This window comes from Mesoplodon densirostris, chromosome 17, assembly GCF_025265405.1.
Source record: "Mesoplodon densirostris isolate mMesDen1 chromosome 17, mMesDen1 primary haplotype, whole genome shotgun sequence".
Taxonomy (NCBI): Eukaryota; Metazoa; Chordata; class Mammalia; order Artiodactyla; family Ziphiidae; genus Mesoplodon; species Mesoplodon densirostris.
In genome coordinates this window covers 45,047,233-45,073,413 of record NC_082677.1, presented here as the reverse complement: position 1 = coordinate 45,073,413, position 26,181 = coordinate 45,047,233, and the positions used below count along the sequence as shown (strand labels likewise).

The 26,181-nt window shown below is 33.6% G+C and overlaps 1 protein-coding gene across 1 annotated transcript in view; it reads left to right on the top strand.

Moving 5' to 3' along the window:
- DACH1 (dachshund family transcription factor 1) overlaps positions 1-26,181 on the top strand; it is a 379,138-nt gene that overhangs the window by 281,410 nt on the left and 71,547 nt on the right. Inside the window, 4 exon segments of the mRNA XM_060079776.1 lie at positions 4,143-4,298; positions 4,753-4,925; positions 18,612-18,747; positions 22,114-22,248. Coding sequence (XP_059935759.1) covers positions 4,143-4,298; positions 4,753-4,925; positions 18,612-18,747; positions 22,114-22,248 — 600 coding nt within the window.

The following is a 26,181-nucleotide window of genomic DNA, read 5'->3' as shown; positions in this document are numbered from 1 at the left end:
AATACACATTTTTTTTTTTTTTTTTTTTTTTTTGTGGTACGCGGGCCTCTCACTGTTGTGGCCTCTCCCGTTGCAGAACACAGGCTCTGGATGCGCAGGCTCAGCGGCCATGGCTCACGGGCCCAGCCGCTCTGTGGCATGTGGGATCTTTCCGGACTGAGGCACGAACCCGTGTCCCCTGCATCGGCAGGCGGACTCTCAACCACTGCGCCACCAGGGAAGCCCGAGAAATACACATCTTTTACAGGAAAGGAAACCTAAACACACACAATCACTTTATGTCTAGAAGTTCCATATATATGCATATGTAATTATAGATATATTCTTACTATTGGTATAATTAGGCAGAGTAAAACTGTTTCAGATTATATAAATGCATAATTAATAGCTTTTAGCTAGAGACAAAACCGGTAATCATGTGTTAATTTCTATTTTTCTTCTTGTGTTCCTGTGCCCACTTACATCTGGTTGCTGTAAGGTGGTACATTTGTTAATTCTCACTCCACCAAAATCACATCGTTGAATGAGGAGCTGGCCTTCCTGATGCTTGTGGTTACACTACTTAACTTCATCATATAACAGCTGCCTGTGTGTTTTGCCGTCAGTCAGAGCGCAGATTTATTTCCACCTGTGTAAGCAGGTGTCTAGCCTGAGATTGTTCCTATGCTTCTCCACAATATGTGTTTAGGACTAAGTGTGGGAGATCCTCTCTCCCTTTAATCCTTCCGTCCAACACATTGAAATACAGATATAGAGTCTAGATAATCAAACAGCTGGATGCGCTGAATCTTTTCATGAGCTCATGACCAATTTCCTTGGTTCAAAACCATTTTATATATTTATCAATGTCTGAGTTTTTGCATACATGTCTCTACCCCCTATTATAGAATATGTTCTTTGAGGATACTAGGGCTAGGTCAAGTTTGTCTTTTTATTCCATTGTAAAGTCAAAGAAATGGTAGGATTCTACAAGAATGGAAGAGGAGAAAAGAATCAATTATCTTTCTCGGTAACTCTCCTTACCAACTGTTAGAACTTCTCTTATATGCAAAATATGTTGTCTCCTGTAAGTTTTCATGCAGTCATAATAATAAGCTTTAATCTTAAAGGTGTATATGTGTATGCATGTTTGTGTGTAGGCTCACACATAGATACTGGCTTATATCAAATATATTGGCTTAAACAAAAGCACTTGAAATTATACATTTAATAACTATGGGCATGTCTTGTTCTGAAGTGGCCTATTTTCAATTCTTATTTATTCATGCTAATAGAGGAGAAGGATGTTATAAATTAAGCAAAAATCACTTACAGCTGACTTGCTTATATATTGTATATTTTTCATTAGACTTAGTTTCTTAATTGTTTGCTCTATTTATTACCCAAATGAGCTAACATCATGAGAATTTAACAAATGATGATTGGCGGAGATGGCTAGGAGCATTTTATGTAGTGAGAAAATCCAATCTAGTGTTATAAACTTGCTATGGAAAATTCATATATGGATGATTGATATTTACCCTTACACAAGGGACTGATACCCTGTGATCTAAAAGAGATGTGGAAATAGGTAGTATTTTGTATATAATCTCTTACCAGAATGATTTAATCAGAATTTTAACTTTATATTTTGCACTTTGATAATGTGAAAAAATAGAATTATAAATGCTTCTCTATTGACACAAGAGTGAAATTGAAGTATATTGGGAAAATGGCTTTTCCCATTTATTAACTGGTAATCTAGATGTAAATAAAAGAAATTGGCTCAATTGGACAGAGAAACAAAAGTAGATAATAGGTGTAAGCAGAACTCAAACTCAATCCAAAATAATGAATGTGAATATGTTTCCCTCCTCCATATATTAGTTAATATTAGTTAACCTCAAAAATGCAATCTACTATGAAAATGTAATCCTTGGATATTTTAAATGAAATGTAAAGAGAAAATTATCTATTATTTATAAATTTCCAATGCAGTTCCCATATTCAATAACATTTATTCCAAAGTGTTATTTCTATATCCAAATAGTTGGTGATTATGCTTTAACTCTTGTTTTAAATGATAACATAAAAAGTAAATATGGGGCTTCCCTGGTGGCACAGTGGTTGAGAGTCCGCCTGCCGATGCAGGGGACGTGGGTTCGTGCCCCGGTCTGGGAAGATCCCACATGCCGCAGAGCGGCTGGGCCCGTGAGCCATGGCTGCTGAGCCTGTGCGTCCGGAGCCTGTGCTCCGCAACGGAAGAGGCCACAATAGTGAGAGGCCCACGTACCGCAAAAAAAAAAAAAAAAAAAAAAAAAAAAAAAGTAAATATTTAAAGAAGAATTTTGCATATACCTTGATAAAGACAATGTAAAGTGAAAATGTTTAAAACGTTTTGTCACTGAATGCTTTCTTGACATAATATGTTAAAAAAATTTATATACTTACAGCTTTTGCATGCTTGACTAGGACCTTGGTATAAAGTGTCAAAAAAGTCACGAGTAGAGAAATAAGCTGTATAAATTTGTGAATATAGAAGTGAACTTTTATATCATAGTGTAGGAGCAAGCTGGAGAGATTGCTTTTGTGTGAGTCATTTCTGTATGAAGCTATAAACTTTTTTTTAGCCAAAAGCTGTCCTGGTTTCTTGTAAAATAATAAAGATATCCATTTTAATTGATCCTCTTCATTGTTTAATAAAATTGCTTTGTCTGATTGCTGAAGAATTTGAATTGAGTTTTCATTACCCACTTCTGAACAATTTGCTCTAAGATCCAGACAGTATTGAGCTAATGAGTTTGAATTTATATTGAACCTTAACTGTCCTTCTGAAGTAAATGGAAAAAAAAAATCATGGCAGCAACTAAGTATTCTTCATGAAAAACTATGTCTTAGAGATTTTACAACGAGGCTCTTAATAGAGCTAAAGCATTTAAATTGGAGTTTTACCTACTTTGCTGTTTCTAAGCATATTATATGAAAATATTGTTTCTTTTGCTTTTTTAAGAAATGAAAACTCATAAGCTGACAGGGATATTAGAGAAACTTTCTTTCAAGTGGGTACTTTGTATATTCAACAGATTCAATTAAACAATAAATTAATGGTAAAATAATTTAATCTGAGAACATGCCTAAATTGAAATGATATATAAAAACCTTCCAAGGAGTACCCTATTAAGGTGTTTCAAGATCTATTTAATCTGAGATGTGGCCATGAGATTGAAATACACGCCATTAAAGGTACTGTTCTGACTTTGGCACCTGTATTGCCACAGTCATAAATATAAGTTTCTCTGCAGCTGAAAACAAGAGATATATTTATTGATTCACACACATTTAATTTATTGCTTTGATATTATTTTCTTTTGTAAATGATCTTTGTGTTCCCTGGACCATGTCTAACCACGTTGGGCATTTAATGATTCTATGTTTAGGATTTTCTGTGGAATTAAATTAGGAACTTTAACTCTGAAGGGTGACTGGGATTCTATTATACAAGGATAACTTTGGGTTCTATAACTATCATTGTGCTTCAGTTCCAAGAAGTAATTAATTCTAGAGGTATATAATAGAATCCATTTTATATTAAGTTGGGTAGTCAAACAGGAATAGACTCCACAAATAGGCTACCTGTTGTAAAAATGTTATTTTTCAGAAAATTTGAGACTGTATTTAAGATATAGAAAAACAAAAAGAAATTTGCTTACTTGAGCTTATTTCCCAAGAAATCACTTAGCCAATCTCCAAATGTGATATATTTTTTTTCACATCTTTATTGGAGTATAATTGCTTTACAATGGTGAGTTAGTTTCTGCTTTATAACAAAGTGAATCAGCTATACATATACATATGTCCCCATATCTCCTCCCTCTTGCATCTCCTTCCCACCCTCCCTATCCCACCCCTCTAGGTGGTCACAAAGTGCCGAGCTGATCTCCCTGGGCTATGTGGCTGTTTCCCACTAGTTATCTATCTTACATTTGGTAGTGTATATATGTCAATGCCACTGTCTCACTTTGTCCCAGCTTCCCCTTCCCCCTCCCCGTGTCCTCAAGTCCATTCTCTACGTCTGATATGCTTTTTAAAACCTCATTTCCAATTATTCATTAGAAGATTTGGAATAATATTGTATCCAAATAATTGATATTCATTCCCCACAGGCAGCAGTGAAGGTTCTTGGTAAAAGGAAACACTGTACTCTTCCCCACCCCGGGGATCTCATGCTTCTGTTACCTGCCCCCGCATACCTAGAGCACTTAGTCTTCCAAACCGTCATCCTCTCCACCATCTTCAGCAGAGCCACCTTCTGCCAAATGGTACGATGGCATTTTTTAGCACTAAAAATGATAGTTGCAAAGAATTAAAAAATCTAATGATCGGATAGTAAAATATAGGACATAGTAGATAGGTACACTACATTTAGACAGCTAAACATGTTAAAGAAAACCATAGTATTTTAAACAAGAATTAGACTGATCAGAAGAATAATGTAGCAAAGAACTAACTGTATTAAACACAAATGAAGAGTGGTGAGTGATAAAACATGGCACCAAACTGGTTAGCTTTAAGCCTAATTTCCCTGAGTGATAAGTGGGCACTGTTGCATGCAAAGAGGACAAATATTTTTCCTTTGACTCTCATTATTAGAACATTTTAAAATGCTTCAACTTTCAATGATTTATGTCCTTTGCCATTTTAATTAATGAGATATACCATGTTTCATTGTTTTACTTGAATAGAGAAATGATGATATATGTGTATTTTGTACAGGACTGGAACTGCCTTTTATGATGATGCCCCACCCTCTAATTCCTGTCAGCCTACCTCCAGCATCTGTCACCATGGCAATGAGCCAGATGAACCATCTCAGCACCATTGCCAATATGGCGGCAGCAGCACAAGTTCAGAGCCCCCCATCCAGAGTTGAGACATCTGTTATTAAGGTAATTGTTTAATTACATGATTGATTTGCCTTAAGCCAAAATCATCTTAAGCCACCATCACTCAATCCATTTTTCTTACTCCACAAGTAGTTCTAACTCTAAAAATCTAAGTATATTATGAGAAAAAAATGTCACTTACAGTAATTAGAACCAGGGGTACAGTATTTAGGCAGGCTAGGCTAACTTGAAGTTCTCTATTATATCTACTAAGGGAGAGATGAACATAGCATATTCAATGATATACTTCAAAGTGTATGTGCTTATATGTATGGTTGTGTTTGTGTTCGTGGGTATGTGTGTATGTGTGTGTGGTGTTATGAGCCATAAGGTGTGGAAAATAGTATCTGATTTATTTTCAGAAGACCAGAAGGGTTAAATTATGGTTCTGCCACTTAACTAGCTGTGTCACCTTGGCATATAGCTAAATCTTTCTGATTATTTCTACACCTAAAAAAGTGTGTAATACAGTGTGAGTGTAAAAACTAAATGAAATAATAAAATTGAAATTTTTTGTAAATTCAAAAATACACAGTAAGTGGAAGATAACATTATTGTTTTACAGGTATCACATATGTGTATATATATACACTTCTCTGGCTCTCTCTGTATATGTGTGTGTGGGGGGTATGTGTATACTTTTAAATATGTGTATGTGTATACTTTTTCATTCATATTATTTTTTATAATGTATATTTAAATCAAAGTACTTTATTCATTTATTTATTATTGGAGTATAATTGCTTCACAATGCAGTGCTAGTTTCCACTGCACAACAAAGTGAACCAGCTACATGTACACATATATGCCCTCCCTCTTGGACCTCCCTCTCACCCACCCCACCCCACCCATCTAGGTCATCACAGAGAACCAAGCTGAGCTCCTTGTGTTATACAGCAGGTTCCCACTAGCCATCCATTTTACATATGGTAGTGTATATATGTCAATCCCAGTTTCCCAATTCATCCCACCCTCTCCTTCCCCCTCTGTGTCCACCCATCTATCCTCTACGTCTGCACCTCTATTCCTGCCCTGCAAATAGGTTCATCCATACCATTAGCATTGTCAGAATAGATTATTAATTTTTAAACTAAGTAAAAGATACCTCATGCTGCATTATCCATATTTGACATAATTATTACCTTGTTTTTCTGAATATAATACATGTGAGTTTAGGGGAGTCTCTGGAGCATGTGTTACATAAAAGGCCTTGTTACAATTCTTATTCATTGCTGGTGGTAATGCAAAATGATATGGCCATTTTAGTAGACAGTTTGGTGGTTTTTAATGAAACTAAACATACTCTTACCCTACAACGTGTGATTTTTATCAAAAGGAGTTGAAAATTTAGGTCTATACAAAAATTTGCCCATGGGTATTTATAGCAGCTGTTTTCATAATTGCCAAAACTTGGAAGCAGCCAAGATGCCTTTCAGGAGGTGACTGGATAATAAAATTGTGTACCTCTGTGTGTGATGACTTTGTTGTTTGCCATTTGTGACAATGTGGATGGGCCTGGAGGGTATTATACTTAGTGAAATAAGTCAGACAGAAAAAGACAAATATTGTGTGTTTTCACTTATATGTGAAATCTAAAAAATAAAACAAATGAACAAATAGAACAGAAACAGATTCACAGATACAGAGAACAAGCTAATGAGAAGGGAGAGGGTTGGGAGGGAGGGGCAAAATAGGTGAAAGGGATTAGAGGTACTGAACTACTAGGTATAAAATAAGTAGGTTACAAGAATGTAATGTACAGCACAGAAAATATAGTCAATATTTTGTCATAACTTGTATGGAGAGTAATCTATAAAAATATCGAATTACTATGTTGTACGCCTGAAACTAATATTGTAAGTCAGCTATACTTCCAAAAACTGAATTAGCATTTGTTAAGTGAGTGAGCCATGGTTCAACAACAGACCACAAGAAAAAATGAAATAGAGAAGTTTATTACTAACAGGTCATGGAGGAAGTACTTGGCATGCCTCAAGGGACCAGATGGGGGGGTCAAGGCAGAGTGCAGACAGAGAGAACAAGGCAGGACCTGAGGCAAATGGCTTTATTAGGATCCATGGGTGGGGTATTTCAGGATTTCCAGGCTGGGGCTGTATTGGTCAATTCAAACCAAAAGAGTAGGGTTTTGGTAAGCTTCCCAGAGGTCTTTTCTAAGAAGACTGTTGATCACAAGGGCTTTTGGGCAAGTCATACCAGGGACTTACATTTACTCATGACTCTGGCTGCTGTCCAGAGCGTGCACTTGTATGAAGCGGGCTAGTGTCAGTTTAAGGTCCCTGTAGGACACGTGGTCAAACACAATGTATGATGAAGCAGCAATACCACAGAGTAGCTTAGCTGAATTCGCACCACCATACAATGGAATATTATTTGGAGCTAAAAAGAAATGGGCTATCAAGCCATGAAAAGGTATGGAGGAAACTCAAATGCCTACTGCTAAGTTAAAGAAGCTAGTTTGAAAAGGCTACACACTGTATTGTTTCAAGTGTAGGACACTTTGGAAAAGCCAAAACTATGGAGATCCTAAAAAGATCACTGGTTGCTAGTGGGTGGGAACAGAGGATGAACAGATGGAGAAAAGGGGGTCTTTAGGGCAATGAAAATACTCTGTGTGGTATTATTGTGATGCATTCAAGTCATTATACATTTTGTAAAGACCCTGTCATTAGTTATATAGAAAGTTGAATAATATGCAAATGGAAATTTTTCATATAATAATACTCTATAAACAAAGATGTGTACTTGCTCCTTAAATAATTTTCGGGAGTATCCCTACCAGAGGAAAATAACAAGAAATATCACAGGAGGCCAAGATCAACTACCAAAATATTCTTTCCTGAGAGAATGCCACTGAATGCTACATTGTCATCAGTGAGGGAACCGATTTGTTAATCAAGGTATCAATTCAGTTTATGATCATTTTTGATAATAGTTATTACTGAGAATTCAACATTCTCATTGTCTCACTCATTCGAAGCAGTGTTTAGTAAACTCACATGATACATATTAATTAAACTTAATTTAGGGGAAATTTTTATTTTCCCCAAAGAAAATGGTTGACTCTTAGGTCACATTAAAGAGTATGGGGCCCAAGTGGGTAATTAGAATAGAGCCTACAAGTTTGTTTGCCTGAAAAGATTCTAAATATGAAGGCCAATTAAAAGTGAAATGTTAAGTACAAAAGATTTACCCCCACTGGAAGAAATGATAAAACAAGAGAAAATAGGCTTTGAGGGATGGTCCATATGTGGGAATGTGCTATTTACCTTTTTGACAGTAATGACAAGAATTAAAATTAAAACACAACCCAAATGAGAATAGCAAAAAGAATTTGTAAGACAGAAGAAAAGCAAAACCATAGCTCTCAGAGTTACAAGCTTAAAAAAAAAAATTTGTTATCTATTTCTATGAACTAAAGGAACTCCAATGATTTTCTTAGAAACCTGTTTATGAAAATGTACCTACCAGTTCAAGCAGTAGAGCAGGGTCTGCAAGCTGCTGAACTTGGGTAAAACCTACGCTGCTGTCAGTTTTTGTATGGACCATGAATTAAGAATGATTTTACATTTTTAACTGGTTGGAAAAAAAAACGAAAGAAGAAAAATCTTTCATGACAGATGAAAATTATATGGAATTCAAATTTTAGTGTCCATAAATAAAGTTTTCTGGAAATTAGCCACACTCTAATTTACATAATGTCTATGGCTACTTTTAAATACAAAGGCATTGTTGAATAAAATATTTGCTAGCTGGCTCTTTACAGGAAAAAATTGCTAATCCTTGAGTTCTGATTAACTCAAACCCATGTGAATCTTAGGCTGTGGTTAATGGAAGCAGCACCGACTAAACTGTCAAACACCATAGAGCCATAGGATTTGGCTTTGAAAGGAAAAGAAATTAAAAGCATTGAGGAAAAGAAAATTATATAGGTGAGGAGAGTACGACTATGACATTGTTATTTGCTTTAAATGCAAGCCTCCATGACAGAGTCTGCTAAAGTACCGAAATTAGATTTTCTCTGATTGACTGTCTTGGACTACTGTAAATATTTTAGTAAGATAACTTTGAGGAGGGAGGAAAAGGACATATACTGTTTACACAATAATAATTCTACCTTAAATCCCTAATAGCTAAATGTCTAAGATTATATTAAATCATTAGACGTCCTGTATTAGTCTATTATGTATCAGTGAAACCCATATACTTTTACTGTTTAATATTCATAGATCATGAAGAGTCATAGGCTTGGGATGTTAGGTGTTTTGTAATCCAGCTCCCTCCTTGGTGGAGAAAGCATTCCTGCATCTTCTCTACCCATTTTTATATATCTATTTTATAGAAGGCCTATTCTATTTTCAGCAAATTTAAGAGTGATGAAGGTATTAATTGATCAAATTAAAATTTTCCTCTCAATAGCTTCTAGTTTAATTTTAATTTCTTGGAAAAAATGTTTACTAATTCTTCTGTATTCTAACCATTTAAATATTTAAGTCCTCTGCTATAGTACCTGTGGAGTTTCTTTTTTCCAGACCAAAATTCTAATTTCTTCTGACAGTTTTTCATCAAGCCTCTTAATTGACCTTCCTTTTCTTAAATAAGCCCCCTCCTCACTACCCCTCTCCTGAATATTACTCTAGAAGTGAACCCACCAGTGAAGAAACCAGAACTAACATGAACCTCAGTTTGGACAATAGTTTATAAATTTAGTCATAGTTCATAACTATTTTTGCTAGTTGAATGTGTGACTTGGTAAATCTCATGCATTTTTTTCTTTTTTTTTTTTTTTTTTTTTTTTTTTTTGCGGTACACGGGCCTCTCACTGTTGTGACCTCTCCCGTTGCGGAGCACAGGCTATGGACGCGCAGGCCCAGTGGCCATGGCTCATGGGACCAGCCGCTCCACGGCATGCGGGATCCTCCCGGACTGGGGCATGAACCCGTGTCCCCTTCATCGGCAGGCGGACTCTCAACCACTCCGCCACCAGGGAAGCCCTCTCATGCATTTTTGACATGAAATTCTACTAAGCCAATTCTTTATCCTTTACTTGTATTAGGAATTTGCATTTATCCATATTAATTTTTTTTATTTTCCAGTCTATTGATTTAGGCTCTTTAGATATTCTTGAGTGTTAATACTCCAAACTATCATATTAGCTATTTATACCATCTTTGTATCATTTCCAAATTGTAAAAGGATGTATTACTTGTATTACTTTAAATCACTGAGGAAAATAAACAGTATAAATCAAGAGATCAATTCCTCTTGTCATTAGATATTTCCTAATCGGCTGAAATGTTCCACTAATTGATTCTCTTTGGGAATCATTCATCAAGTAACCCCAAATCCCCCTGAATGAATCAATATTTTTCTCACTTTTATTTAATAAATTCACAATGATATCATAAGGATTTTTTAAAAATGGTTCTTACTGAAATAAAAAGAAAATTAAAAAGAAGAAAGGCAACATATTTTAGTGGTTTAAAAACATGGATTCTGGGGGCCTCCCTGGTGGCGCAGTGGTTGAGAGTCCGCCTGCCGATGCAGGGGATACGGGTTCGTGCCCCGGTCTGGGAGGATCCCATATGCCGCGGAGCGGCTGGGCCCGTGAGCCATGGCCGCTGGGCCTGCGCGTCCGGAGCCTGTGCTCCGCAACGGGAGAGGCCACAGCAGTGAGAGGCCCACATACCGCAAAAAGAAAAAAAAAAAAAAAAAACATGGATTCTGGAGGAAGACTTCCTTGGTTTATATTCCAGCTCTGCCATCTCCTAGTCTTATGACCTTGTAAAAGTCACTTAATACCCCTGTCTTTGTTTCCTTTTCCGTACAATGGGGATTATATCATTACTACCTCATCAGGTTGTCATAATGAGTAAATTAGTATTTATAAAATCATTAGAAGTCTTTCTACAGTGACATTATCTTCATATTATCACTGGTTTATTTTCCCCCCAAGTATTCACAATCATCTTTTTAAAAATAAGTTCTAGAATTTTATAGGGAATCTGTGTCAGGCTTTTGAAATATAGTTGCAATTATATAGTAAGACCTCTCTCTCTGCCTCTCTCACTCTCTTTTGCTTGTTCAACCCTTTTCACCTAACAAAAGTAGTGTATTTTGCTTTTGGTGGGTTTGCTAGTTCAGTAGTATACAAAGACTTTTTTTTTTTTTTTTTTTTTTTTTTTTTTCTGTACGCGGGCCTCTCACTGCTGTGGCCTCTCCCGTTGCGGAGCACAGGCTCCGGACACACAGGCTCCGCGGCCATGGCTCGCGGGCCCAGCCGCTCCGCGGCATGTGGGATCTTCCGGGATCGGGGCACTAACCCGTGTCCCCTGCATCGGCAGGCGGACTCTCAACCACTGCGCCACCAGGGAAGCCCTACAAAGACTTTTAAATGCATTTTTTTCCAGATTTCACTTTTCTTTAGTGATAATATGGAATTGTTTTTGAGAAATTTGGCAACATTCAAATTATTCTACATTACTGAATAATCTTTCCTCACATGCCATGTTACAGCATTTTTCTGAGAACAGGGAATATGACTTAAATTTGTTAATTTTCTCTTCCAATCTGCTGTTGTGTGTGTGTGTGTGTGTGTGTGAGAGAGAGAGAGAGAGAGAGAGAGAAAGAGAAATAGAGATTGTCTATGACATTCTCATTTAAAGAATTAAACCCTGAAAAAAAATTTAAATACAATATATACATTTTCCATTCTCTAATACTTTTTTTTCAGAACAGATCCCTAAAATACTATATCAGTAAATAGGACTTTACTTGTGTGAAGTTCAAAATGTTTAAAGATTATAAAAACTAGAACCAGAGTAACCGGATTCTTGAAGTAGATTAAAAAATCTTACAGCAATGTCATTTACCTCATGTTTGCTTTGGGGTACAGAATAGTTTATCTTGGGACAACCATAAATAACTCTAGATGTATGCATCACTTTTAAACTTTTTTTTTTTTGCAAAAAAACTATTTCATCTAAATTTTACTTGGATTTAGAGAAACAGTTAAGTCTTCTCTTAGTGTTAAGTTGGGTATTGATATTAAATATGAAAAGAGAATGCCAACAAGAAAAAGGAAGTATTAAAACACAACTACCACCAAGGATGCCATACATCAGTGTATTGAAATATAAGACATATTTAGATCCATGAGTTTATAATAATGCTAAATATCATATAATTATCCTTTGGGGAATTCTAGGGAATTGATTCTTTTAAAGGACAAATAAGGGTTTAAATAAAGGATAAAGGGGTGGAATCAAGCATTTTCCTGCCTTTCCCATACAGACTGTCCCTCAGGATAACACAATGATGCACGAGAGAAACTTTCTGTTCATAGAAATCTTCTTGCAAATAAATGAGTATGGAATGATATATTTCAAACTCATCAAATTGCATGTCCTAATGACGTGATGAATCTGGGCTATGATTATTAGTGGTGGCTGGCATCATAAAATGCAACCAAGAAGACATGCACTTCCAGTGAAAGCATACACCACCATCTATGAAGTACTCTTGCACCCAGATCAACTTGAATCAAGCATCCAGATGCACTTATGCCAGAAATTCAGAGAACAGAGGAACACAGAGATGAATTAGACCCATCAAGGAACTGTAAGCAGTTCATAGAGGTAGTGGCCACTTCGAACATACACAGTGCCTTAACTAGACAAAAAGTTGGCTTTAAATATTTGGCATGAATAGAGTGATGCCAATTGATGGCAATGCTGGCCAAATCAGAACTTACCATTTCTTCCGTGCTCTTGTCCCTCTATTCTACCTACTTGACTATAGAAAAGGAGGGACCTCTCTTTTAATTAAGATAATAGTATTTATTATTACATAAGCCTGAGGTATAACTTCTGAGTTAAGACTGCCTTTTGCTGCTCAAAGTAACTGTAGGAGTTTATATTACCAAATAAGAATCTGGAAAGTTACTAGGCTGCCTGAATTTTCATACAGATGTGGGAAAAATATAGTTCCCTACCAACACTGAATAAGTTTGAAGAGACAGTAGGAGAATAAAATGAGGTTGTTTATGATTACACTCATGGGTCTTAATACTTTCCCATTTAGCAAAATTGAGTATTTCTTTAGTATCATCATCAAAACAAATAAAAAGAGCTATGTAAATATCCCTTGAAGCCTCAATTTAGAACTCTGAGTTAAGGAGTTTTGATGGTGGCTACCAGATCTTCTACCAGATACAAATATATTAGGTTTGTTTATGTCTTCCAGAAGTACTTTTTAACATTTTCCTGAACCCAGAATCCCATTACTATTATTTATCCATTCTCTTCACTTTTCCAGAATGAGAGAATATGGATGGATGTCACAATCAGTGTGTATGATTCTGGATTTCACTAACAGTATTTACTAGCTGATGATATATGCTGATATATGATGATATATGAGGGAAAGGAGTTTTGTCAGTTTTGTTTACTTACATGTAACCAGAGCTTAGAACACTGGCATATATTAAGTGTTTAGTAAATATTCTCTGAATGAATGAATTGAAGTCTGAGTTGTGTTAAAGCTCAGGAGTTTAGGTTTTATAAAGGGCTAGTCAACTTCAATTTCATAAGATAAAAGTTGTATTAAGATAAATTTAACATTAGAATATCTTCTCCCCACTTCTATAACATACTCAATAAGGGAATTGCTAACTGATAAAGAGATAAAAATGAAGATAATTAAAGAGAACAATATAAAGTAAAGCTAAATGAAATAACCTATTTAGAGAAGTGAGTTGTGATTATTTAATCTTACTCTAAGAAAATATTTTAAGTTGATAAAATATAATGCATTTTGTGGTGGAGATGAGGCAGCAGATACAATACATTTTTTAATGTTTAATCACATGTGTGATTAAATTAAATACTGAACATTTTGTATGTTTTATTTAATTTTTATTTAATTTATTTTTTTTATTGAAGTACAGTTGATTTACAATGTTGTGTTAGCTTCGGTTCAGATTCTTTTTCCCTATAGGTTATTACAAAATATTGAGTATGGTTCCCCGTGTTATATAATAGGTCCTTATTGGTTATCTATTTTATATATAGTAGTGTGTATATGTTAATCCCAAACTCCTTTTTATTTTAGAATTTTAGAATTCATTGTTTTAAATTCCACCTTTGATTCTGAATTGTGGTAGAGACCAATACTTCTTGTTCTACCCAGAGGCAATAAATGCAGCTTTTCCTTTATTGTTATTCTGATACCATTAGTTTATTAGTATGACCTATTTTTTTCAGTGAGAGTGTATTCCTCTTTCATTTATTATTGTGGCTAGTTTTATAAAGATGGAACACTGCAAAAGATTGTGTTTTATTGATTGGTGGAGTAATGATGCAGGACTATAAAGCAGTGTGTTGAAGTATTAAATTAAATATTCTTCCTTTTTGTCCTACTTCAGGGCCATCTTGGAGGTTAAAGGGTCTCACACAAATGAAATGATAAATCCAGTTTACATAGTTACCCTATAGACATTGAACTGCTTCCTTCTTATTATGTCTGAATAAAACTCATTATCTATTTTGTTTCAGTAATAATTATGAGATTCTCTCCTAAGCAATTCTTTACTGTCTCCATTATTCTCCATCTTATAACATACTCTGGAAAGGCAAGCATATAAATATGATAAAAGAATTAAGCTGTTGAAATAAATTAATTTATTGTGCAACAATGTATTCAAATCTTACTTGCTCAATGGATTTTACTTTAATGAAATTCTTCAAAGAACAATACATCATGTTCCAAAGATTGAAATTATACATTAAGTGAAATGACTGAATATGTTGTGTCTCAGTTAATAGAAAGTTTCAATTGAATACTTAAGCTTCTAAAGCGTAAAAATTTGCATAAATTAAAATATTTCTTTAAGTAAAAGTATTAAATATTGCCTGTATCCTTTGTTCTTAGACAAAATATAATTAAAGTAAAAAAATATAATTAAAGTAAAAATAAGCTAAAGCTAAAATAAATACTACAATTTCACCTATGCTTCTTAAGCTTTAAATTAAGATTTAATATTATTTTACATTAAGATTTTAATCTAGCTTATTTTTGACTTAGTTTATTATGTGACCTTTAGAGTGTTATGAATGTATAAGTGAATAAGTGAATAATGCATGAATGAAAAGAATCAACAAGGAAAACTTTTACAGTTAAATAAAATTGACTAATGAAAAAATTGTTATACTTATGTGGAAAATAAATAAATAATTGCTCAATGGCACAATCATTGTTACTAGAGTTTGTGCATTAAATATTTACGTATTTTATGAGTCAAATATCTCAGGAAAAATCAGTTTTTCATGCTTTCCATTAGTGCCACTGAGAAATCTATTATGACAGGAAACTCAGAATTGCAAAATGATTTTAGAGGGATTGATTTATTTCAAGATTGCACTTTACCTCTGTTTGGCTAAACACATGCCACTGAAAATATGATCACTTACATAATTATTAAGAGGAATATTAAAATGTATTGATGGATAAACTTTGAGTAAACTTTTGGAGAAAATAGAATGACTAATTTAGAAAATTTTATTTATATAAAAATATAATAATGTTGTTTCCTAAATATATACCATGTGTTTCTGCATAATCCAAGTGTTAAGAGTTAGATGTCTTAGGAATTAGCTTTAAAGCTTAGCAAACTTATGTACCTCTTTATCATAATTTCGAGAAATCAAGGTTAGACTCTATATCGTGTATATCTGGTCATGTATGCAGTTAACTATAGCATGGCTTATTAATACATTTATACAGACTAAAAAGGAGTTCTATACAGTTTTATAAATCCATACTCTATAATAAATGCACAGATATTCAAAAAATGATACAAACTCCAGCCTTTGAATGCTGCACAGAAGCCAAGATTATCCTTTGATTTGTGATTGCAAAGACTTGATGTGAACTTTCTTGCCTTATTTTTAAATCAAAAATTGTGGGATATTTGTGCAATTGAATATATTAAAAAGTAAAAAAAGATAAACTATTAATACATGTGATAACCTGAATGACTCTAAAAAACATTTCGTTGTGTAAAAAAAACAGGACATAAAAAGTATGTACTATATGAGTCCATTTTTATGAAATTCTAGAACCAGCCAAACTACTCCCTGGTGATAGAATTCAGAAAGCCGTTGCTTCTGGGGATAGGAGGAATAGGCTGGGAAGGGGCATGAGAAATCTTTCTGGGGTTATGGAAACAGTCTAGATCTCGACAAAGCTCATCAAACTGAACACATAATAAATGTACAGTTTGAAGCTGCTTCATAGTTTAAGGTAGGGGTGAATGTTAAGAAGAAAGAGTTATAATCCCAGCTGCTTTTAAATTATAATTAGAAGATAGGAAGTAACTTTTGGCAGCCAGATGTGGATTCTCCACTCTTTTAATTCGTATATGTGTTTGTTTTTTAGAAATGTAGGTCATTTGTTTGCCATGTGAACTAAAGAACTTAGACCATTTAGAAGCATAGCTTGTTTGATTTATTTATTGTGGAAAAAATAGCTAATATTGTGTTCATTTTGCATGTTGAGACATAGAGTTTAAAAATACGTCTTGCAACTTTTGAGAGTAGAATTTAGTTGACTTTTTTCTTTTTTCCTTCTGGTACAATATTATTTAACATGGCAAATTACTTGTTGTAAAGTTTCTTATGGGACTCTTTTTTATTTTATGTAATGTATATTGAGAAACAGTTTTATGTATGGATTTTGGAAGACGGCTTGGCTATCTTGAGGGTTACTTTCATTTTATTTGTCATGATCCTCAAGAATGAAACCTCTGTTGAAGATGTTTATTGACAATGTGTAGGACTGAAAAATTAAAAGGGTATGAAACAAGTGGTGCTCAGTCTTGGATATACGTTAAAATCGCCTGGAGAGCATTAAAAAATACTGGCTTCTGGGCCCCCCTTCAGACTCAGTGTATAAGGCCGCTGTAAGAAAGTACAACAAACTGGTTAGCTTAAAACAACAGAACTTTATACCCTCACATTTCTGGAGTCAAAAGCAAGATGTCAGCAGTGCCATGCCCCCTCTGAAATTCTAGGTAGAATCTTTCCTTGCGTCTCCATAGTTTCGGATGGTGGCTGGCAATCCTTGGCAATCCTTGGCTTGCAGCTGCAGAGCTCAGATCTCTACCTCATCTTCACATGACATTTTTCCCTCTTCACAATTTTTCCATCTTTCACATTTTTCCCATATCTTCACCATGTCCTCTTGAGAAGACATCTGTCACGTTGGATGAAGAGCCCACCCTACTTTAATATGACCTCATTGTAACTAATTTCATCTGCAAAGACCCTATTTCCAAATGCTCACATTCATAGGTATTGGGGGTCAGGACTTCAATCATTTTGGAGGGATACAATTCAACTCATGACCCTCAGTAAGCCAGAATCTTGGGGAGTAAAGCCCAGGCATAGGCATGTTGAAGAACTTCCCAGATGATTCTAATTCAAAGTAGAATTGCAACCCATCACAAGGCTTAAAGGAACTTTTGAGATTGAAGACATACATTACCCTCTTCCTCTGTTAGTACAAAGCTTTGTCTGTTTTCCATATTACATTAGCCTTTGATATTTTGAAAACAGCCTCCTACAGGCCGATTCCATTTTAGAACTTTTTTCTTTTAAAAAGTCTGCTTTTTTTTATATTTGCATCTTTGCACTCCAATCAGGAATAATTTACTTATTATTTATTATGTATCATGTATCAGTTTATTTGTACACTTCCAAATATTTATGAATTATTGAAAGGACTGTTCTTCAAGGCCTGTGTGTGTTGATAGCTGAAGGTATAAACATCTTGTTGCTCGAAGAAAATATTAACAAATGAGTATCTTATTTCTTAATCAGTAACTCTATTTATAATAGCTCATTGGAGACAGTTATATAATACATTTGCACATTGGTCTCATAGGGAAGGAGCAAGAATTAAAGGGGAAGGTATGGAGTGGGACCTGAGTGTTAACATAGAAAAGTATCAGGAAACATGATACCAGGTTTCCCTGTGATACAACTAATAAATATTTCATGAATTTTCCCTAATATATTTGTGTGGTTGCATTGGAGCTAGGAACCTGAAAATTATTAGAATCAAAGAAAATTATTCAAATGTTAAATAATAATAGATTTTTATGATGCCTTAAAATGTGACTAAGTATATCCAGAGCAGCCCCATAATGAAATAGGTGTTAACAATGTCTCTGGTATTATTATTGTGATGTCATGGTGATAATCTCTGTGTTAAATGATCCTAGACACTTGTTGAAGCAATATAATTTATTTAAAGATTTTTTTACTTGGTAATTGTCTAGAATTAAAACCTGCTTTGTTCTGTTAATTCGTTGTTGTCTAATGGTTCTAAACTGGATGTCTTTTTTGATCTCTCTTTTTATCCAAAGAAGGCATTGACATTTGCCATTACTACAGCGATGTTCACCTATAGAACCATTTTTCTTTCTAGTCTTTCCTTACTTTGACTTTTCTCAAGATAAAAGATGTCGTTTTATCCAGTTAAATGTTGATGAAAAAATGTGTTTGTCTTCACATATCTATAGAATTAAGAAAAATCAACATTCCTTAAGCAAAGGTCCAATGTATTTACCTCTTTTCTCCCCCTCCTCACCCCCCAAACATGGTGGTGTAGGAGCGTGTTCCCGACAGCCCCTCGCCTGCCCCCTCCCTGGAAGAGGGCCGAAGGCCTGGCAGCCACGCATCATCACACCGCAGCAGCAGCGTGTCCAGCTCCCCAGCGCGGACTGAGAGCTCCTCGGACAGAATCCGTAGGTGTCATACTTCCACTTGTCACCATTTTAAACTTTATTAGGTGCAGCTGGCTTTTCTAATCAAAATGCCCTCATTCCAAATAGATCTCAGATGTATCATGTTCTGACTCTCTGTAGCAATAGCCATCTCTCAAAATTATGTTTCCCAGTTTGCAATATCATGAGGTATGGTACTACATTAACAGGTTCTGATATAAACTCCCTCTGTTTGATGCCACACATGAAGATTTGAGCTATGAAACAGTTAGAGAAAGTAAGTAACCTTCTAGATTAGTTTCTGAGGTAAACACCTCCAACTCTCAAATACCTAGCGTCCAAGTATATACTGTTTATGGTTTATTCCTCTTCATTCTTTCAATCCCATCCCTGCCATTTTTTAAAATTCAGTAATTTTTAAACGTCATCCTTGCATTGACAAAGACATCCACAAAGAGGAATAAAGGAAATAGAATTCAAAATAACTGATTTTTAAAACATTTTGTAGTCATTCAGAAGATCAATAGATTGAAGAGTGTGAAATTGTTTAAATTTTAGGATTTGAATTGGTAACAGTCCATAATGCATATTATCATCACATGTTATTATTATTAAATTCTAAAAAGTAAGGTTATATTTTATTTCATGATCACATTTTCAGATATTTAATCCTGGTCCTCATGGCCAAGAAAATTAAGAGTAAAGTTAATACACCATTCAATTAACTGGTTATTTTGTGTATGTACAAGAATCTAATATTGTTTACCAATAAAATGAGCATATTAACAGTGCCTACCTTGGTTGCTAAAACCAATACTTACTGTATTGTTTACAGACTTTAGTTATTATTTTAGGAAATCATGCTTATAGCATAAACTTCATTTAATTACACAAAATTTATTGAAGTTATTTGGTTGTTGAGAATATCTTCATAATAGAAAAAAGCATTTCCTAGAAAGTGTCTTTATAAGCTGTAAAGGAAAGTTTGCATATCCTCAATATAGATACTGTGGAGGAAGATAACATAAATATTAGCCAAATTGTATGTAATAAAATTATTTTTAAAATAGTCAATCATTGACGATTCCTTAGAATTCAACGTAATTCTAAATATGTATACTTTATTTAAGCCTGTTTATAACATATTTCCCTAAGTTTGTAAGAGATGATTGTTACTGTTTATTAATAAAAATGGATATAGCACTTGATAATCATTGCCAAATCAATTATATTTCTGGGGCTGGTAAACCTCAGTTCACACTACTTCAAAGCATTTTTCAAATAAAATATCTTCGGTATGCCTTTGTGCCATGCTGTCACTAGAATCAGAAATTTAATGATGAATATTTGGTTTCATGTCTAATGCTTTTTAAGGTATCATTGGAAAGGAGCTGTCCTAGAAAAGATAATTATATTTTTTTCATAATACTTAATCAGAAATGTACATAGGGAAATATTTGAGAGTTTTGATATACATTCTTTGTTTTACTAATCATATTTTAAAATTCTTGATAGAAACAAAGTAATTACTTTTGCATGCATGGACTACCATAATTGTCCAAATGGAAATATTGATACATGTACACACATGTGTACACATATATGCATATACACACACACATGTGCAAAGGTATGCATATTTATTTTTAACTTTGGACTAACATAAAAATTTCAAAAATAATTAAAAATTCTTAAATATTTACCATCCAGTTTCACTGAATCAGTTGATCTTTCTGAAAGATACACCTGATAAAGGCCTAATGCCACCTTACTGTCTTTATCACAGACACTGTGCTTCTTTACCTCAAATACTCCATTGTTTATTTTCTACAAACAAGGAATTTCCCTTACATAACCACAGAATAGTGATTAAAATCAGGAAATTAAGACTATTATTGTACTATTCTCTAAGCTGCACACCTTATTCAAATTTCACCAGCTTTCCCACTATTATTTTTTCCTTTTTTTTCTGACTAATATTTTTAATAATAAGAGATTTTTCTTTCCTGGTCCAAAATCCAATCCTGGATCACATGTTGAAATTACTTGTCATATGCCCTTAATCCTTTTAAATCTGAAATGGTTCCTTAATCTTTTTTATCTCTCAGTACCTTGACATTTTTGGAGAATACATACCATTTATTTTATAGAATGTCCCTCAGGTTGGAATTTTTTGATGTTTTCTCATAAGTTGACTTCAGTTATGTATTTTTGGCAGGAATGACACAGACATGATAGTGTGTCCTTCTCAGTGCATGATTTCAGAAGATATATGATATTTTGCCAATACTTGTGATAACCATCACTTGGCTGAGGTAGTGACTGACTTCTAGATTTCTCTCTTGTAAAGTCCCTTTTTAAATTGTTTTTAACCTTTGTAGATAATAAGTATCCTGTGAGGAGATATCTTAACATTATGTAAATGTTCTATTCTTCATCAAACTTTCACTTCGCTACTTTCAGAATTGTTCATTGAAGATTCTTCCCTGAAACAATGATTACTATGGTGATTTCCAAATGGTAATTCCTAACATAGTCTTATATATTATTTTACACATATTTTAAAACTATATTTTTTGCAGTGAAAGTAAGGTTTTATAGAATGATTTTTCTTCAAAATTTTTGCACAAAACCAAGATTTACATGGGCAATTTATTAAGAAATTTATTGACTGGATTGTGATCATAAGGGTATTTGATCATCTGCTTTATCATTTCAGTAGTGACAGGTTACTCTTAATGGTTCAAGAAAGAAATTATTGTTTTTAATCATTCAACCATTTATTAGGTATTAATTGGACTCTTATTTTTAAATTTGAGTTCAAATCCCAATTTTTAAAGAAGTACTTTGATATCTGTGAAACTTCGTGTTTTATTGACTAGAATAGGACTCTTGAAACAGCTATTTCAGTGCCTTAACTTGTTGAAAACTCTCTTTGCCCTCTCATGCCACTAGAATTTTTTTTAAATTATGTTTTAACTTTATAGTGTTAAAGAGTGTTCTAACGTTAAGGTTGCAGTTTTTGCAGAGTTAAGGAAGGTTATATGCTAAGGAGAGAATGTGATACACTAGATAAAGCTTGAATATTTCATTGGTAATGTTTATAGGGGTATAGCCATTCAGAAGTATTCCAGACATGAGAAAATATACGTATTTTATGTGAAATAAAAATAAGATAAAACAGTTTCATTTTCAATATATTTCTGCTTGTTCTCAAAAATTATCATAGTTATCAGTTCTCACAGTGTTCAACTTAAAGATAGATTATAATTTTAAAGTTAGACCATAGTATTATATTTATTTCTGAGCCCAAAGAGTTTAAATAAGTATTTGAATATTGTGTATTATGATGTTTTAGCCTTTTTTCTTTTGTTTCTGACTTGACAGCTGTCCATCAGAATGGTTTGTCCATGAACCAGATGCTGATGGGTTTGTCACCAAACGTACTCCCTGGGCCCAAAGAGGGAGATTTGGCTGGTCATGACATGGGACATGAGTCGAAAAGGATGCATATTGAAAAAGGTAATATATGATTATGAGGTCTTGTTTTTCCTGCTCAACATATGAACTAGGTTTTAATCACAGAACAAAGTATATTTCTAGATTATATTAGAAGATGGCATATAAACATTTTAAAAACCTACATTAGGTAAGATGCCTATTCAACAAAAAAGAAATATGAATGAGATATATTCCTCTTAAACAACAGGTAAATGTTCATTTATTTTCCAGTACGTTTTTAAAAAGAGAATTGTTTGTTTTAATTGTTATCTCTGAGTTCCTCAAGGACTATAGTTCATCTTTCTCCATGCTTTTAGGGTCAATTGTCATTTTACTTAACATAATAGAACAAGGACAATATACAAAGGATTATTATGATTATTTTTTTGGATTAAAAGACACATGGTCACTTGATCAACCAAGAAATATAATGAATCTTATCAACCAATGTACTAGTAGCTGTTTCTAAAGTGTATGCAACAAATAACAAAGCCCAGATTGTGCAAAGCTGTGAGAGTTTCCTATATATTTTATTTGTACCAGCCTAACTCATTTTCACAGGCAAAAATTTGTCTTTTCGTGCCTTATTTCATGAAATACTTTCATGGAGAATTGAAATATTATTTTACATGTGTGTTGGAAATTTATGCTATTGGATGCAAATTAATGTTTTCAAATGGTAAATTTAAATTGGGACCACTGGAGATCTGCCATATCTTTTTCATCTTAATTTAATATTTTCAGATTTTATTAATAATATGGACTGGATACTTTGACTACCTTTTTTTGACATGAATATCAAGTAATCAGCATTATGAAAAGGATTGTTTCTTTGGAAAACATAATTATACAAAAGATACAATTCATTGGCTGTCAAAAAGGAAGATAAGTAAAATTGGCTATTTAGATAATCAGAATGACATGATTGGAGAAAGACTAAGTTAAGGTGGAGCAACCGTTTTTCCTCAAAAATGACTATTCACAAAAAGTAAAAATGCTTACATAAACGTTTTTCTATTCAACATGAAAACAGCTCTGCTGAGTCCTTAGGAAGAAAGAACACTGTATTTCTATAAATTAAATTATCGGCATTATGCAATTAATAAGAAAATGGTAATCTTTTCTAGGTGCTAACATGTCAAAATCTAGGCATATTTGAGAGCAGCATTAAGGCAACTTCCTAATTATTTATTTTAAAATTCACTATCAAATATTATCACAAAGCTGGGTGGAATATATACAAGTGCATCAGTGAACGAGATTGCCTCTAAATGTCTAATTCTAATTTTCTGTGAGTTCTTCTTCAAAATGAAGAAAAATATATAATGCCTTATGTATCTTTTGACATATACCTTTTATATTTAATCAAAAAACAATTTGAGGAAATATTATGGAAATCTTTATAGTAACAAAATATAAAACTGCATAGAGGATTTAAGTTTTAAGTAAGAATATTGAAATATAAAAATTCATTATTTGGGTTAAGTAGCCATTCTCCACTAGAGTTCTATGAAAGAATGAAGTCCTATAGAAAATGATTTTAGTGATTCATTTCTCAGTTTTCTCATAGATGCTACATAGCTAGTTTCACTTGAAATGCATAAGAGAGAAGTTTTATGATATACAGTGGTTGTCAGGATATTAGGGTTTAGTTCTCTTGCAGAACCTTGGTGAAAAAAGGTTGGGAGTGAAATATAACAGCCCGGAGGTGGTAGTGAAGAGACCACCAAAGGAATGACCAATAATGTGATTGGAATAATGAATCTCACTGGAATTTCTGGTGGGAGCTTTCTACAATCTCATGTTTCAAGTTGAGTTGACTATAATTTTTGTAACTTTCTTTTTCCATGAGTCTTGAGTTCTATCTGCCTATCTGCCCATCATCTGTCTATATACCCATCATCTATTTGTTACTACTATTTTAATTTTGCTATCGTAGAGCCTTTCCTGAGATACCATACTAGGTTGATATAGGGATCCCACTGCTGGTTTTCCTGTGTGCCTGCCCCGCAAATCTTCGTTACAACATTTTCCTTGTTATTTGGAAGTTATTTTTTCATTGGTCTGCTTCCAGTACTAGACTATATATGCCTTCGAGTCATGTGTGTATTACATTTGCTTTAAACAGACTAGACAATCTATGAATGCATATCGATCTGTGCTAAATTACTAGAAGATTCTAAGAGATGGCGAAAGTAAGTTAAAATAACTGTGATGATCAAAGGCAAAAGGTGGAATTTCATAACCTTTAGAACATACATTTATATGAAACAGTAAAATGTTCTGGCCAGGAATATACACAAAAATTTTCTATATCGCTATTGGTACTTCTTATCACATCTTAAGTTTTTAAAATGGTTTTGCTGTCAGAATAAAGACCTTGATCATATCCCAACAGTTTTTCAATATTTTAATGTATATTTTATAAAGGAAAGTAAGTTTTTAATATTCTCCCTAGAAATGTGAAACTACCTTTAAACTCATAATTTCAAATGTAGTTATGGAATCGTGGACATTGTAATAGATTTTGATACTCTTATAGTAAGAATTTTATTATATGATGCTCATCTCTTTTATGTACTCTCACTCTTTTATCTATTTTTCAGCACACTGAATTAATAGTAAATATTCATAGGCTTTCTAGATTGATAGGGTCTACTAAATTAAAAATTGTTTTCTTTCATGACTACATTTATCATGTGCTGCATACTTGCCCTGTAACTTTCTTACTACACATATATCTATTAAAACAAGTGACTTCATTTAGAGACATTTGTAGAGAAATTAATTACATGTTTGTGTCATTTTAGGCTTGAACTTCTTAAATGTAATTTGCTGCCTACCACTTTAAATCATTCAAAAGATAATAATTCTTAAGAATCTCAGATTCTTTTCCAATATAGGTTATTATAAGATATTGAGTATAGTTTCCTGTGCTATACAGTAGGACCCTTTTGTTTATCTATTTTATATAAAGAAGTGTGTAAATGTTAATCCCAAACTCCTAGTTTATCCCTCCCCCTACCCTTTCCTCTTTGGTAACCATAAGTTTTTTTTTTCTATGCCTGTGAGTCCGTTTCTGTATTGTAAATAAGCTCATTTGTATCTTTTTTTTTTTTTAGATTCCACATATAAGAGATATCACATGATATTTGTCTTTCTGTCTTACTTCACTTAGTATGATAATCTCTAGGTCCATCCATGTTGCTGTAAATGGCATTATTTTATTCTTTTTTATGGCTGAGCAATATTCCATTGTATATATGTACCACATCTTCTTTATCCATTTATCTGTCAGTGGACACTTAGGTTGCTTCCATGACTTGGGTATCGTAAATAGTGCTTCTATGAACATTGAGGTGCATGTATCGTTTCAAATTAGAGTTTTCTCCAAATATATGCCCAGCATTTAAATTATTTAAACAGGCTCCCTGTTTCTTTATGCTGCACTTCTCTCTTTATCCCCACAAAATCTGTCTCTTGGTGCTAATTTACAATGTTACTTCTCTTATGCATAATTTTTTCCCTGGTTTTTCTAAAATTGCTTTAATTGCTATTTCCAACACATTTTTGAGCATGTTTCATACCTTGCATGTAGTTTCATGTGCACATTTTTGTTATTATGGAATTTATCTAATTTTTTGCTTACCAAAAATCAAATGTATGCTACAGTATCAGCTTTTTTCCAATTATAGAAAATGTGAGCATTTATAATTGGAACTAAGTACTGAATACCTAATTTATGTTAGTGTATTTCAGTCTTGGACTAAATAAACCAAAATGATATAATCAATATTTACTGAATGTCAGATATGTGAAATAAACCATACGAAATGCAAAACTTCCCTTCTTCTTTTGCTGCTACAGTTGCACAGAATTTTTCTTCATATATATTCTAATTTTCCCTATGGTTGAGGCTTTTCCGTTTATTTGTTTTCATAAAAAATATGACAA